Source organism: Crinia signifera, chromosome 7 (assembly GCF_055691185.1).
Source record: "Crinia signifera chromosome 7, ASM5569118v1, whole genome shotgun sequence".
Taxonomy (NCBI): domain Eukaryota; kingdom Metazoa; phylum Chordata; class Amphibia; order Anura; family Myobatrachidae; genus Crinia; species Crinia signifera.
Window position 1 is genome coordinate 87,433,971 of NC_139223.1, and position 15,305 is coordinate 87,449,275.

Consider the following 15,305-nt stretch of genomic DNA (forward strand, 5'->3'; position numbering starts at 1 on the left):
ACAGGGTTTGGTGGTCCTGACTATGGCCCCTCAATACTAGAGATGAGCGGGTTCGGATCCTAGAGATCCGAACCCCCACAGACTTACCTGATCCGAGGCCGGATCCCGGGAGTTCGATGGTCGCCGCCATTTTTCTGAGTTCAAAACGAGGCCGGACGTCATCTTCCCGCTGTCGGATTCTCGTGAGACCTGTGGATATATAGTTCCCGGCGGTCGGCGCCATTTTCAAACAGGCTGGTGATTTCAGACAGCACGGATGTGTCCGTGGTGTCTGCTGAGCTGAGCTGCTGGGGAAACATGCTGGGGGGATGAAATGTTGGGGGAGGGGGGGATGATTTATGCATAGGGGGCTGCTGCTAGTGCTACAGAGGGGGCTACATTATTTTAATTAAGCAAAAGTCCAGGGGTGCCCGCATATGTACTGTATCCATCCAGGGGTGCTCACATGTGTGCTGTATCAGTCCAGGGGTGCCCGCATGTGTGCCGTATAATTCTATGGGTGCCCCCTTGTGTCCTGTATCAGTCCAGGGGTGCCCGCATGTGTGCCATATAATTCCATGGGTGCCCCATGTGTCCCATATCAGACCAGGGAAGCTGCCCTTTTTTTAAGGTGTTTTTTTTTTTACTGCAAGGGCTGTTAAATGCGCTGTAGTCCAGGGGTAAGCCAAGAGTGCTGTATAATTCATGGGGTGTTGCTAAGTAAGGTGTGCTGCTCTTTTTTATAACTAAAAGAATACAAATTTTTATTTTTACTGCAGGAATTTGTCTGCCGTATAATTCCATGCCTGCCGCCATGTGTGCCGTATCAGTCCAGGGGTGCCGCCATCTGTGCCGTATAATTCCATGTGTGCCGTATCAGTCCAGGGGTGCCACCATCTGTGCCGTATAATTCCTGGGATAAGCCAAGTCTGCCGTATAATTCATGGGGTGCTGCCAAGTGTGCCGTATCAGTCCAGGGGTGATGCTAAGGTGCCACATCAGTCCAGGGGCGAGCCAAGTCTGCAAAATAATTCCTGGGGTGAGCCAAGTCTGCCGTATAATTCATGGGGTGCTGCCAAGTGTGCTGTATTAGTCCAGGGGTGATGCTAAGCGTGCCATATCAGTCCAGGGGTGATGCTAGGTGTGCATCAGACTAGGGGGGATGCTAAGTGTGCCATATCAGTCCAGGGGTGATGCTAAATGTGCCGTATCAGTCCAGGGGTAATTCTAGGTGTGCAGTATCAGCCTAGAGGGGATGCTAAGTGTGCCATATCAGTCTAGTGTTTGTGCCGCACACTTGTGTGGCTTATCATAGTTATCCAGCTACCTCGGTGCAACCTTTTGCCATAGAAAAGGTGTGAGCTGTTCAGAATAGACTGACTGCCACCCCCAGACTCTCCAGGTGGACCAAACAGAGGTAGAAGGAATGTTCAAGAGGGTCAACCCTAGGAAAGCTGGAGGCCCAGATGGAGTGTCTCCATCTGCCCTCAAGACCTGTGCAACACAGCTCGCCCCTATCTTTACCAGGATTTTCAACACTTCACTAGAAATGTGCAAGGTCCCCACCTGCTTCAAAGCCTCAATTATCGTCCCGGTTCCCAAGAGCTCAACTGCGAAAGACCTCAATGACTACAGGCCGATTGCACTAACATCGGTGGTCATGAAAGTGCTTGAACGTATGGTGCTGAACCACCTGAGAGTTGTTACAAATGCTCACCTCGACCCCCTGCAGTTTGCCTACCGAGCAAACAGAAGTGTCGAGGATGCAGTCAACCTAGGGCTGCACCACATTCTACAGCACCTGGACAGTCCAGGCACCTATGCAAGGATACTATTTGTTGATTTCAGCTCGGCATTCAACACTATCATCCCTCACATCCTGGAGCCAAAACTCCGTTCACTAGGAGTCCCAGAACCTACATGCTCCTGGATCACTGACTTCCTGACTGAAAGGAAACAGGCGGTGAAAGCAGGCGCATTCATTTCAAACACATGCACAATTAGCACCGGTGCCCCTCAAGGATGTGTCCTCTCCCCCCTGCTCTTCTCCCTCTACACAAACGACTGCACCTCAGCAGAACAGTCAGTAAAAATTATAAAATTTGCAGACGACACAACGGTTATCGGCCTAATCATGGATGGAAACGAGTCGGCATACAGACGGGAGGTGGATCGGCTAACTAAATGGTGTAGCGGAAACAACCTTGACCTCAACCCCCTCAAAACGGTGGAGATGGTGGTGGACTTCAGAAGAAAACCAAATGCCATGCACCCACTCATAATATCTGACAGAGTAGTGTCGAGGGTCGACTCCTTCAAATTCCTAGGAACAAAGATTTCCTGCGACCTCAAATGGGGTCCCAACATCATTACAACTGTCAAGAAGGCTCAGCAGCGGTAATTTTTCCTGAGGCAACTCAAGAAATTCAACATCCCGCAGGAGCTGCTGCTCATCTTCTACACTGCCATAGTAGAGTCTGTCCTTTGCTCCTCGATCACAATCTGGTTCGGAGGAGCAAACGAGAATGACAGACGAAAGTTGCAAAGAGTGGTGAGGATGGCAGAAAAGATCATTGGGGCGGAGCTCCCCACTGTCCAAGAACTATACCTAGCCAGGGTCAATAAGCGTGCAGGAAAGATCTTGGCGGACAAGCTACACCCTGGCCACAACCTGTTTGAACCCCTTCCGTCAGGCAGACGTTTTAGGTCCATCCCAGCAAAGACGACAAGAACTACAAAAGGCTTCTTCCCAATAGCTGTCCACCAACTAAACCGTATTGAACGTATCAAATACTAAATACTAACTCGAACTTTTCTAGATACATGTGAAATGTATGTGATGTATGTTTATGCCTCTCTTCCCACCCCCTTTGTGTTCCCTGATTGATGCTGCACTGTTACCACAAAAAATTCCAAGCATACGCAAGTATACCTGGCCAATAAAGATGATTCTGATTCTGATTCTGAAATGAGTGGAAATGAATGTTATTGAGGTTAATATAGCGTAGGAGCAAAAATAAAAACCAAAATTCTGCGATTTTAGCAGTTTTTATGCTTTTTTAACAAAAAATCAGAACCCAAAACCCAAAAAATCCAAACACCAAACACTTAGGAGGTGTTTTGCCAAAACCCATTAGAACCCAAAACCTCAAGGTAATCAGAACCCAAAACCCAAAACCCGAAAAGTGGCCGGTGCACATCCCTACTCAATACACTACTGCGACTTCTCTGGGGGGGGGCGGGGGAGGAGAAGTTGCAGCCGATCCCCCTTGATAAATCCTTTGGCATAGGATATGTTGTATATGATCCCATTCCTGCTGACGGAAGCTGTCTGAGTAGGAGGCCGGACGTGCAGGTCTGATTTCCCACTCCGACACAATAAAGAACAGCAGCCTCCCCCTCCCACATAAACACACACACACACACACACACACATGTATGGAACACTGACACATGTATTTTTACACACACACTCAGAGACACACACATTAAAGAAAGAAAATAACAGCAACCCCCCCATACGCACACATGTATGCAACAGTTACACATATATTTTTAAACACACATACACAGACATAGTACACATACACAATACCCTCCCCCCCCATACACACACATACATGTAAACAACACTGACACATTTGTTTTTCTTCTGTTTATCACACAGTCTTTAGCAGGTATCTACACCCCTGTAACTTCTTCACTCCAAAGCCCAGCCCAGCTCCTGTAATGGATGTAGAAAGGAGGTAGCCGAATGGAAGCTGCCTGTGAGGAGAGAAGTGGATGAGGTTGTGACACAGGAGGGGAGGGGCCAGGCTAAATGGGAGTGCAGCTCATTGGTGGCTGGCTGGTCCCAGGGGAGGGGCTGGCCGCAACAATCCTGGTCTGCACTTTGCAGTTGCTTAGGCTCGTTGCGGCTACACTGTGTCTCTGATCGAACTACTCCAGAGTCCAGCCCTGAGCTGGACTCCCATTTAGCCTGGCCCCTCCCCTCCTGTGTCACAACCTCATCCACTTCTCTCCTCACAGGCAGCTTCCATTAGGCTACCTCCGAGATTTCAGAGTAGTCAGGCGCACGTGTTCCTGGCCACAAGTATACACAAGCACAGCACTCCTGCTGCGGCTCCAAACTGTTACATTATACTGGCCTGGGGGGCAACTGGCACCCTGCCCATCCCGCCACTGTTCACACTACATCCTTGGCCCAGGTTATTGCCAGATCAAGGGGCGGTGTGAAAGCACCAAAACTTAGAACCTGGGTTGAGCAACCCGGCATTTCAACCCAGCTTATAAGAAGTGTTAATCTCGAGTTGCTGTCTGTATAATAAGCGATCCGGGTTTAGGGACAGATTCTCTAAGCTTCAAAAGTGATAAAACGGAGAGTGACAAACAGCCAGCCAATCAGCTCCTGTCTGACACTTTTCAAACACAGTCTGTGACATGCAGTGCCAGATTAAGGTCTAAATGGGCCTGGAGCTGAAAATTATCAAGGGCCTATTATGCGCAATAATAGGGGTTGTGGCCAGCAACTAATAATGTGGGAGGATTGACCAGCGTTCTATTTGGGTGGTCTGCTCATGGGTGTGCCTCTATTTGTGTAAATACTTTTAACTAATTATATATGCCTGGAAAAGGCAGGGGGCTGGCATAGGAAAAATGCAGGGAGATATATTGGCGGGTGCCCTCCAAAGGTGCACCCGCAGGATGCCGATGTCCTAAGATACTTGTGGGGTGAGGAGGCATTCCAGTCATAAAAAAAATACTGAAAGCTAAAACTTGGTAGATAACATTTCAGCACCTTTTATGTGGTCACCTAAGTTTACACACAATAGTAACCCCCTTATACTGGACACATTATGCCACATGGAATGAGCCAAAATTCACACCGACTGAGTAAAAATTCACGCTATGGCACACAGATTGAGTCAAAATTCACCTTATGTCACATGGATTGAGCCAAAATACACACTATAGCAAACAGATTGAGCAATAATGCACAATATGCTTCATAAACAGGGGCATTGCGCTCCCAAGGTGCGCATTAAAAATTGACACCATAATGCCCTTTACATGTTAAGCCACACACCATAATGTCCATTATGTATTATGCCAGACACCATAATGCCTATTAAAAATGATGCTACATAAGTGCTTACCTACATGCTCATAGCCAGGGGTCCCATGCTCATTGCCTGGGGTTCCATGCTCATTGCCATGTGGGACTACATGCTCATTGCCAAGAGGAAATACATGCTCTCAGTAACAGGGGGACAGCCGCCGCCGGGCAGAAATGACAGCCGGACAGAGAGCAGGGGGCTGCCCGGCTGTATTCAGAGCACTGCAGGTCCAGGCTATTTGAAATAATACCCCTTTCACACCAGAAAATGCAGGGCCCCTTTTACACCAGCCTAGTCCCTGCATTTTCTGGTGAGAGGAGGAGAGAACACCCCCCCCCCTTCTAAACAACCAGCTATATCTTTGGAACCAACTGACCGATTTACATGTGGGCTTCGAATGATTTTGGTCACGTGAAACTGGGCATTTTGGTTCCAGAGAAATCAGTCCTCAAACAACATGAACAGCCATAAAATTACATTTCAGAAATGAAAAAATCGGTTTACCCACAACATCTCTAGAACCAATGAACCCATATGGACCAGCAATTTGTGATGCTGTAAATGGGAACTGGCAGCCGTTCCCGGGGTCGGAATTAGCGGGTCCCATGTTATCCTATGGGGAAAACGTTCCAGATTTGCCTGGTGGTATCTCTGGTTCCCGGGAGGCTAGCGACGCAGGGCTGGGCTCGTTGGAAAGCCCTGGCCCTCAGCTACAAAATGGGCCTATTTATAGAGTGGGCCTGGAGCTGTAGCTCCATCAGGCCCATTGTAATCCGGCCCTGGTGACATGGCAGGTAGGAGCTGATTGGCTGGCTGTTTATCACTCCCCATTTTATCACATTTGCAGCTTAGAGAATCTGGCCCTTAGTGTGAAAGCGCCAGACCAGGTCATGCTGGGTCAGACCTGGGATTGTGATCTGAAAGGGGTATAAGCAACTAAACCAGTGCAATAAGTAGATATGTCTTCTACAAAATTATGGGTCTACAAAAGTATACATGTTTTACACCTCTAACCTTGAAATTCAGTTTGCCTATTGAAAATTGGAGATTTTGTTCTTAAGATCTGTAAAACAAAAATAGATCAACATGTTAAGTTTTTTTTAAACAGTTTTTGTTATGCCAGTATGAATTTGGCTTTATATGTGTATCTATGTGTAATTTATGGAATATTATACTGCATAAAATAATAAACTTACACATAAGTGCAAACTGGGCATCATGGGGTTTTCTATATAAATGTAGTCGGGGTCTATCATCCATTACCAAGGTTTATTATGGAAATGAGACATTTACCATGTTCGTGGTAAAACCTGTAGTACTGCCCCGCCCCCACAGGTCATGTTTTGTGGATTTCTTTAATCACGCACAGCTAAGTCAATTTTGCTGGGTTAGTAATGATCCTACCTGCTCCTACAGACCATGACCTGCTGGGAAATTTTCATGGTCGACATAAAGAACCTCTGCTCTACCCTATTCCTGATTTTCAAGAGCATTCTTTGGTTAAATGTTTCCTGCAACTGTCCCATACTAATGATTTTTTCAAATCAATTAAATTATAATGTATCTGTTGTCATATCCACACAAAAGGGATTATTCAATTGCCAGCAAAGGTTCAGAATTGTCATTGCAGTGGTGTTTACATGCCCCCAACAGTACTACATCTCACACCCTTCACCCATGCAGCCAAACACCAGATTTGTACAGAAGTGCTCACTACCCTATAGGGAAGCATACACTTTTGTGCAAGTTTGGGCTGCCATGTAGCGTGGCTATTGTCGCACAGATTTAGCCAGGTGAAAGGATTTTATGCTAATTGAATTACCCCCAAAAGTATACTTTGCTCTCTTTATAAATGACTATGGCATTTACATACTCTTAAGGCCCCCATACATTAGGCCGACTTGTCCTAGGGACAAGTCGGACCCAATTTACCTGCGAGCCGCCCGGCAGCTCCCCGGGAGGCTCACATACAATTTGGCACTTGATGTGCCATTTTTACATGGGATAAATCGCATGCGATTTATCCCATGTAAAAAAAACCCCGGGGAGCTGCAGGGCGGTGAGCAGTAGTGGGGGCGGGCAGCGGCAGTAATGGTCCCCAGCGGTGGTGGGGGCGGCCAGCGGCGGTAGTGGGGGCGGGCAGCGGCGGCGGCGGCGGCGGGGGGGGGGGGGGGGCGGTCAGCGTCAGCGGGCGGCGTTTGCGGTGAGCGCAGTGTACTTACACATAGCAGCAGCGGCGGGGACGGGACGCGCAGTGGCGGCTATTATATTTTTAAAATACTTGTCAAATGACCGGCCGCTCTCTGATTGGCTGAGAGCTCTCCGGCCAATCAGAGAGCGGCCGGTCATTTGACAAGTATTTTAAAAATATAATAGCCGCCACTGCGCGTCCCGTCCCCGCCGCTGCTGCTATGTGTAAGTACACTGCGCTCACCGCACACGCCGCCCGTCCCCACCGCCGCTGCCCGCCCCCACCACCGCTGCCGCTGGCCGCCCCCACTACTCCCCCGGTGTCTGTATGCATATGCCTGTCAGGTGGCAGGCATATGCATACAGGGAGGTCGGACGTGATCGTATGTACAGACCGTCCGACCTCCCTGATCCGGTCCGATGCGCACGGGACCGCGCATCGGATCGGATCAAATGTCACATGCCTACGATTTTGGGCCGATTTCATCCGATTATCGGCACAAAGTGCCGAAATCGGATGAAATCGTCCCAAAATCGCATAGTGTATGGGGGCCTTTACATTTAATGATTTGTGGCACCACCTTGAATATGGATTTTAGTCAAAGCTTTCTAATGCTATGTACACATAGAACACATGACAATGTGGGGTAGATTTATTAAGCTTGGTGAAGTGATAAAGGCCCTTATTCTGATCGGTGCGGATATATCCGCGTGCGTTCGGCCCGCCGATGTTTTGTGTCTGCGAATGTGCAGAGGCGTCTCTGCGCATGTGCGAGCGGGGCGTATGGCCAAATCCCGCATGATCTGTGAACACTCCGAACAGGGGGTGGAGAGGGGCGTGAAGGGCTATTTGGGCTCATTACCATATGCATACGCCCCACGTTTCATGGGCGTTCCCATGCAAACGCTGGGCGTACGTATGGTAATGCAGTCGTGACGCACGTGTAGGGGGCGGACATATGACATCGCCGGATGTCAGCTGCCCGCCCAGATCCCTGCTTTTGCACGGAAACATGTCCATGTGGTCTGAGGTTGCGGGAGCTGGTGGAGCACTCGGTCCTGCATTCGATGGTCTGCGACCATCGAATGATGGGGGAGGTTCCCTTAGATGGAGGAGGCGTATTCCGTGAAAAATACACGTGCGGTCCGTTCGGCCAGCTTCTTACCGCATACGGACGGAGTTGGCGATCCGTATGGAAGGCGGGGTTTCGCACGCACGGTCCTGGCCGCATATTCGGCTCCGGCCGCACCGATCAGAATAAGGGCCAAAGTGACTGGTTTTTATCACCGGCCAATCAGCTCCTACATGTCATTTTTCAAACCAAGCCTGTAACCTCACAGTAAGGAGCTGATTGCCCGGTGATAAAAACCAGACACTTTATCACTTCACCAAGCTTAATAAATCTGCCCTTGAGTCCCCAAAAAAGTAGCATTTGGGATATTTGTTTCATTCACAATAAATGTTGTATATGCTTTTCCATAAGGGCAAGTGAACCCGATTATCATTGATGTTACATTCCATGTGGGTTTGAAATCAGCTAAGGTGGAAAAGAATAACAATGTAATACAAGTGTAATATATTGTAGATGATATAATAATAATAATAATAATAATAATAATAATAATAATAATAATAATAATAATAATAATAAACTTTTGGTTTCTTTAATGATTAATACCAGTTGCTTGAAAATTACATATAGGTGATTCATCTAAAGTCGTCTGACTTAATCAAATCAAAGGGATGCAAACTCTAATAATACCAATGCCCTATATGGTCTAACTGGATAAGGGGTGACATGTAATTTGAGGTGAAATGTAATAGGGTGAGAGAATCAGAACGTGAGAGATTTGGAAAGAAATATCCAGTTTTTTTTAAAGCGGTAATCATTTACACTGCAAAACCAGTGTAAAACAAGTGTAAATGATTGCCGCTCTTGGGTGTGATTTTCAGAGATGTGCAATTTATGGGGTCAAAAAATTGCATATTTAGTAGCGTGTTATTCATGGTAAAAATAGCATGTTTTGCCATGCCCCAAAAAAATGCACTTCAAAAATGCTGATGTGCGATGTTTCAAATGGCACCCTAAACATTACCAAAAATTGAAGAAAAAAAAATAGACTATTTTGTAAATGGTTCTGTCCAAAAAGTGTTAAAAATTAAAAGAAACCAGCATGGGGCCCCCCCTCCCTAGCATTACCAGCCCCAAGCTCATTTAGTCATTTCTGGTTTCCCAAATACAGAGGGTAAAAGTTATATGGCCCCCTTTATTTAAGAAACCAGGCTCTTGTCCAGTCTTGGTTCCAAAAATATGGGGAACAAAAAGAGTAGGGGTCCCCTATATTTTGGAACCAGCACTTGGGGGAGTAGGGCCGTCCCATTAAAGCCCCCTCCCCCCAGACTTCACTCGTCCAGAGCTGAAGCCCGGGTGATCCCCAGTGCCAGTGGACACCAGGCTGATAATTTTGTGGTAAAAATTTGAACTAAAATTTGACATTGGGTTATGCTGTGGAACAACAAGTACCAGCAAGCCTCCCGAATGCAGTCCCAGACTTGAAGTCCCAGCAAGTGGGGCATTAAAGGACCCGCTGGGACTTGTAGTCCCACAGCATGACCAATGTTACAATAATTACACACTGACACCCAGAACAGTATAGCTTTATTAACCTACAGACACACACCCATTCACAAACATATATAAATACTCACATCCCCACATGCTCCCCCGCAGGTCTGTCCTCTTCTCCAGTAGGGCACCAGAACTGGAGAAGCCTATTGTGTGTGTACTCACAGGCGGCTCTCTCCCACTGCTGAGAGGGTTTCCCAGTGACATCAGTCACTGAAACTGCTCTCACCCAAGTGAGGAAAAACCCAGTGACTGACGTCTCCCGGCTGTGGCCTGACATCGCTGGCTGTTGGAGCCTGGTGCTGGTTCCAAAATACCGGACCCCTACTCTTTTTGTCCCCCATAATTTTGGAACCAGGACCGGTCCATTAGCCCAGTGCCATGTAATTGATTGTTGCTTAAAAAAAATAGGAAAACTATTCTAAAATCTCACAATTTTTGATTCTCACACCCTATTACATTTTATGCAATTTTTTTTTAGCTGTCTAAAAAATCACACCTAATTAGAATACATCTAGCCCATGATATGTCCATTCTATTATCAGTGGAACCTATTTATATAGTCAGAAGATGACTGCAGACAAGCCGTTAGCAGATGTTTTAACATGATGATTTAAATCAGATTGTAGTCTTGGAAAATTATACTGCATAAAAGAGCAAGCAAGTCATCTTCTCAGTTGTACAACAATGGGGGTTATTCTGATTCACTCGGAAAGGCACAATCACTCTCTAATGGACAAAACCATATGCACTGTATGTGGGGCTGATGTAACATGTGCAGAGAAAGTTAGATTTGGGAGTTTTATTGTTTCTGTGCAGGGTAAATACTGGCTGTTTTATTTTTATACTGCCATATAGATATTAGTTTCAAGTACATACTACACCCAAATCTAACTCTCTCTGCACATGTTACATCAGCCCCACCTGCAGTGTATATGGTTTTGTCCATTAGAGAGTGATTGTGCCTTTCCGAGTGAATCAGAATAACCCCCAGTGTACGAAGGTTGAATAAACATACCTGTGGAATGCCCTTCAGGTTCACCCTTCTCTTTTTCTTTGATTCGCCATTTTCAAAGAAGTATTTGTCATCTGGAGACCCAACGGAATCTGATGAGTCCTCAGCATCTTGGCCACTAGTCTTTGAGCCAGGTGACAATATGATGTGTAGATTTCTTGGTAAACTCTATAAGTGAAAAGTTTACAAGAAAACACATATAAGGATCCTGGTTTAGTGTTAAACAGCAAACCGCATTTATACAGTATACACTATTCACTCTACTGCTGTATAGTAGAGGCTACAGAGAGGAATATAGAATGAATGTAGGGGATAATGGGGTATACAAAGAGGATGATGAAGGGTATGCAAGTGATAGTGGTTGGGATACCGAGGCTGTGATGGAGGGTATGCTGTGTAGATACAGACCATGGTATGCAGAGGATACAGAGAAGATAATGGAGACTAGTATGCAGGGGATAGTGGAGGATTACAGGGTATGATGGAGAGGAGGTATAGAAGGGTAACTAAGTCATTACATTATTCTGAGGCAGACAGTCAGACTGGAGAACCAGCTATTGAAGCTCACAATATAACTCCCTAACACACAAGTACAATGGGAGAGAACGGAAGTTCCTGGTGAAAGTCACACAAGCGCGGGAGGAATGTATAAACTGCAGACAATGGGGCACTGGTCAGTAATCAAATTGATGACTTTGGAAATGAGAGGTAGAGATGCGGACAACAATATTTTAACATGGATTCAGTGTGATTTCTCGATGGACGCTTTACCGGTGGTCCTTATACTTACACCCATTGACTGACATGTTCAATTGATCGATGTAGTCAAAATACTGATATTTAACATGCCGACATGTCGGCAAGTTGTTCTATGGGTTTTGTTGGAGTCCATGTCGACGTGTACTGCGTCCCCTCGCATAGCTCGCTGTGCTTGCTAGTGTTTGGGTACGGTGCCGCACTGCGATCGGCACACTAATATATTTCCCGTTCAGGTCCACTGGGATGTAAATAATAAACAAATCTGCTTTTTGGCCCAAAATTGCTTAAAAACACTTGTCGACATTTTGACATGTTGACATGTTAAATGATGGTATTTGGCTATGTCGTTCAATTGAACATGTCGGAATAATGAATTTCGGTATATTGACCGTGTCTGTAGTTTGACTGTCGGTCAATGGGTGTCAGTACAATGACTGTAGGAAAAACATCCGTTGGTATATTGACTGCAACCCATTAACGTCAAAGGAATTAATTTATGCATTATTTTTCAGTCTAAAATCATTATAAAATAGGAATTCACAGTATTTTTATTGGAATGCTTACAGAAAGTAAATCAGTTGAAATTAATCATACATTGTATTTATTAAAGGTGTTTTACTAAATATGATATAAATAAACTAATTGGGAAGATTCTTTGTTTGTGATTTGTGAACCTCATACTGGGCCAGATTCTCTAAGCTTCAAAAGTGATAAAATGGAGTGATAAACATACAGCCAATCAGCTCATGCCTGCCATTGCACACACTGTGTTTGAAAAATGTCAGAAAGGAGCTGATTGGCTGGCTGTTTATCACTCTCCATTTTATCACTTTTGAAGCTTATAGAATCTGGCACTTAGTCAAAAGACTAGATCCTTTAGTAAAATCTGATCTAGAACTGGTATGTGTGGTACTACCTGTACAATCTGCCTGCAGTTTATATGCCTTTAAAAAAGAAATGCACCTGGTCCAAAAATACGCCATCCTTTGACATTCTTCTGAGTTTGCACTCCAGATTCACAATCCTTGCCTCTTTTCTGACCATCTCAATTCTAAGTTCATCATTTTTCTCCTCCAGCTCTCGAATCTGCTTTCTGTACTTATCTTTGTCTATCAGGCATTGAGAGCAATGTGTCTGAGCTTCATCACGGGCACGATATGCCTAATATAAAGACATAAAGCAACAGAAGTGTTTAAGGAACCATTGTTACTGTATGTGCGGCGATGTGATGTTGTCATCTTACTGATGTGTTTTCCCCTCCAACACATGGCCCATGCCCCCAGCCAGATGTGGGCCCTGTAATTTACCCCTCCCAAAGCTTTGATTACTAGGTTACAATTTATATTTAGTAAAATAATTAACAATAGGATATAGGATATCTTTCTTAATTCTAAAGTTTTTATTTTGCTCAAATGAGTATATTCCGTTTAATGACTGTAACATTTCAACGAGTCTTATAATATAGTATAAACAGTAAACCATACCATCAGTGGTTTAGAGATCTAAATTACTTGGATATTGGCTAAATATTATATAATTGGGGAAAAGAAAATTGATTTATAAAAATGCTTTATAACCAATGAAAAATCTATCATAAAGAGGATAGGTCTGTGATTGGTGTCATTCACAGACATATCACGTCGGCCCTGCAACACAGAAGATTTATATATGTGCATTTGCCAGTGTGTATCAGCAACTGGCTGAAAGACTCATTTGCTACCTGCAGAACCGCCAACAATTACTGTATCTCAAAACTGGGTGTGGACATTGAAATGATGATGTCATGCCAATCATACAGGTATAGTGCTGCCGACCAGTAAGTGTACATGCTTACAAGATCTATCAGCAGGTCTGTTGTTAAAGTGTGTACCCAGCCTACAGATGTGATTTTAAAGGTGCAAAAGATTTTTAGATTGTAATTTGTTCCATTACAGGCTGAGTATCCCTTATCCAAAATACTCAGGACCAGAAGAATTTTTGATATTGTATTATTCCATATTTCAGAATATTTATATATTTCAATGATGTATCTTGATGTATCTTGCATCTATGTTATATAAACACATCAAACACATGAAATACACACAAATATATTTTATTTGTGCATGAAACAAGGTTTCAAAACATGAAACAAAGTTTGTGTCCTATCTAATGGTGTGTACACATGGGGCGATATGATTGCTGGCGATATACTGCTAGCAATATATCCCCAGCAATCATATTGCTCAGTGTCTCCTTTTCATCAGCGATGAAAAGGAGACACTGCTACAGGGGGGGTACAGAGACGAGACACGAAGGCAGGAGGGATGGAGGGAAAAGCGGCACGGGGGGGCAGCTTGCACGCCTTCCCCGTGACATATGCTGGGGGCGGGGTGTATCGGGTACACACTGCCGCCGGGGTTATTATTATGGGGCTGTGTGTGTGCTCAGCGGTAACGCGGCTGCTGCAGGCGTGGCCACACGGAGTAGCACAAGCATCCTCTGTTATCCATGGTCCCCGTACAGCGTTCCGTGCACGCAGCAGCAGCGGCCGCTGTGTTATGTGTCACGGGGAAGGGGGGGGAGAAGCAGCAGCGACCATTAGGGAGTGCACATGGGAGCGCGCAGCTGGCGATTTGAATGCCAAACAATCATTTTCTTGCACATATTAGTGCCAGGTTACATATCATGTCCCCAGTAGTGCTTTTAGCAAGAATTTTTTCTTTTTTACTTTCTGGAAGGCACAGGCACCCCATTCTCCCACCACTTTTCCAATTGTGGATTCCAAAAACTTTGGATACCTGAACCAGCCGTTGAGCAACAAATAAGGACACTGAGCCGTCGGCACCACTCCAAGGGTAGCATCACTTCATCTGCAATTCATGCCGGACTCTTCACTATAATCGTGAGTGGTTCACTGAACTGTCCAAACTAAACGTTATACCCAGTCCATCATTTGGAACAGGATCCTCAAAAAGAGAAACTTATAGGGGTGCCTATCCTAGTATCCATTTAGAAATTTATTCTAACACTTGTTTTTTAAATTGTATTTTATTGAGTTTAAATATGTATACAGTGTCTTATTAAATTAATCAACTGTGTAAACTACGTATCCAGCACGCTGTGTAGCCATTGGTTTGTTTCCTCAGAGCGTAGCTTGTTTTTTCTTTTATACTTTCTGGAATGTATGGTTTTCAGAATAATTTGGATAATGGATATTTGGATTAGGGAAACTCAACCTGTACTTGTTTTCTTGCATTCAGTTTTATATGAAATACTGTTTAAAAAAAATGCTAATTCAAAATAAATATTTGTTGACATTCTCTCTATTCTGAATTCTCTATTTGAGTACTTTCAATACTACTGAATTAGCCAAGCCTTTACACCAGATAACATTGTTCATACTGTACACTTATAAGATTTACCACTATCACATGAAAGAAAGTTCCATTTGAAGTTAGGAAAAACATTATTGGTTTTATAGCAAGTGGTTTTAGTTGGGCAAACTTTATGTGTAGCTAACCCTCTTAATGACATAGTACTGTACAGTATATACATTACACAAGGGATATGAGTTTTTTTACTTTACAGCAACAAATGTAACAGTCATATATACATGAACATTCACATGAGTCCCTG

At 44.8% G+C, this 15,305-nt stretch overlaps 1 protein-coding gene across 3 annotated transcripts in view; it reads right to left on the reverse strand.

The window, feature by feature from the left end:
- CARD11 (caspase recruitment domain family member 11) overlaps positions 1–15,305 on the reverse strand; it is a 167,208-nt gene that overhangs the window by 90,125 nt on the left and 61,778 nt on the right. For all 3 annotated transcript variants that reach the window (XM_083153447.1, XM_083153448.1, XM_083153446.1), the window contains exons 8-10: positions 12,651–12,848; positions 10,932–11,096; positions 6,111–6,159 (exon numbers count right to left, since the gene is read on the reverse strand). In XM_083153447.1, the coding sequence (XP_083009573.1) occupies positions 6,111–6,159; positions 10,932–11,096; positions 12,651–12,848 (412 nt within the window). The remainder of the gene's footprint in view (positions 1–6,110; positions 6,160–10,931; positions 11,097–12,650; positions 12,849–15,305) is intronic.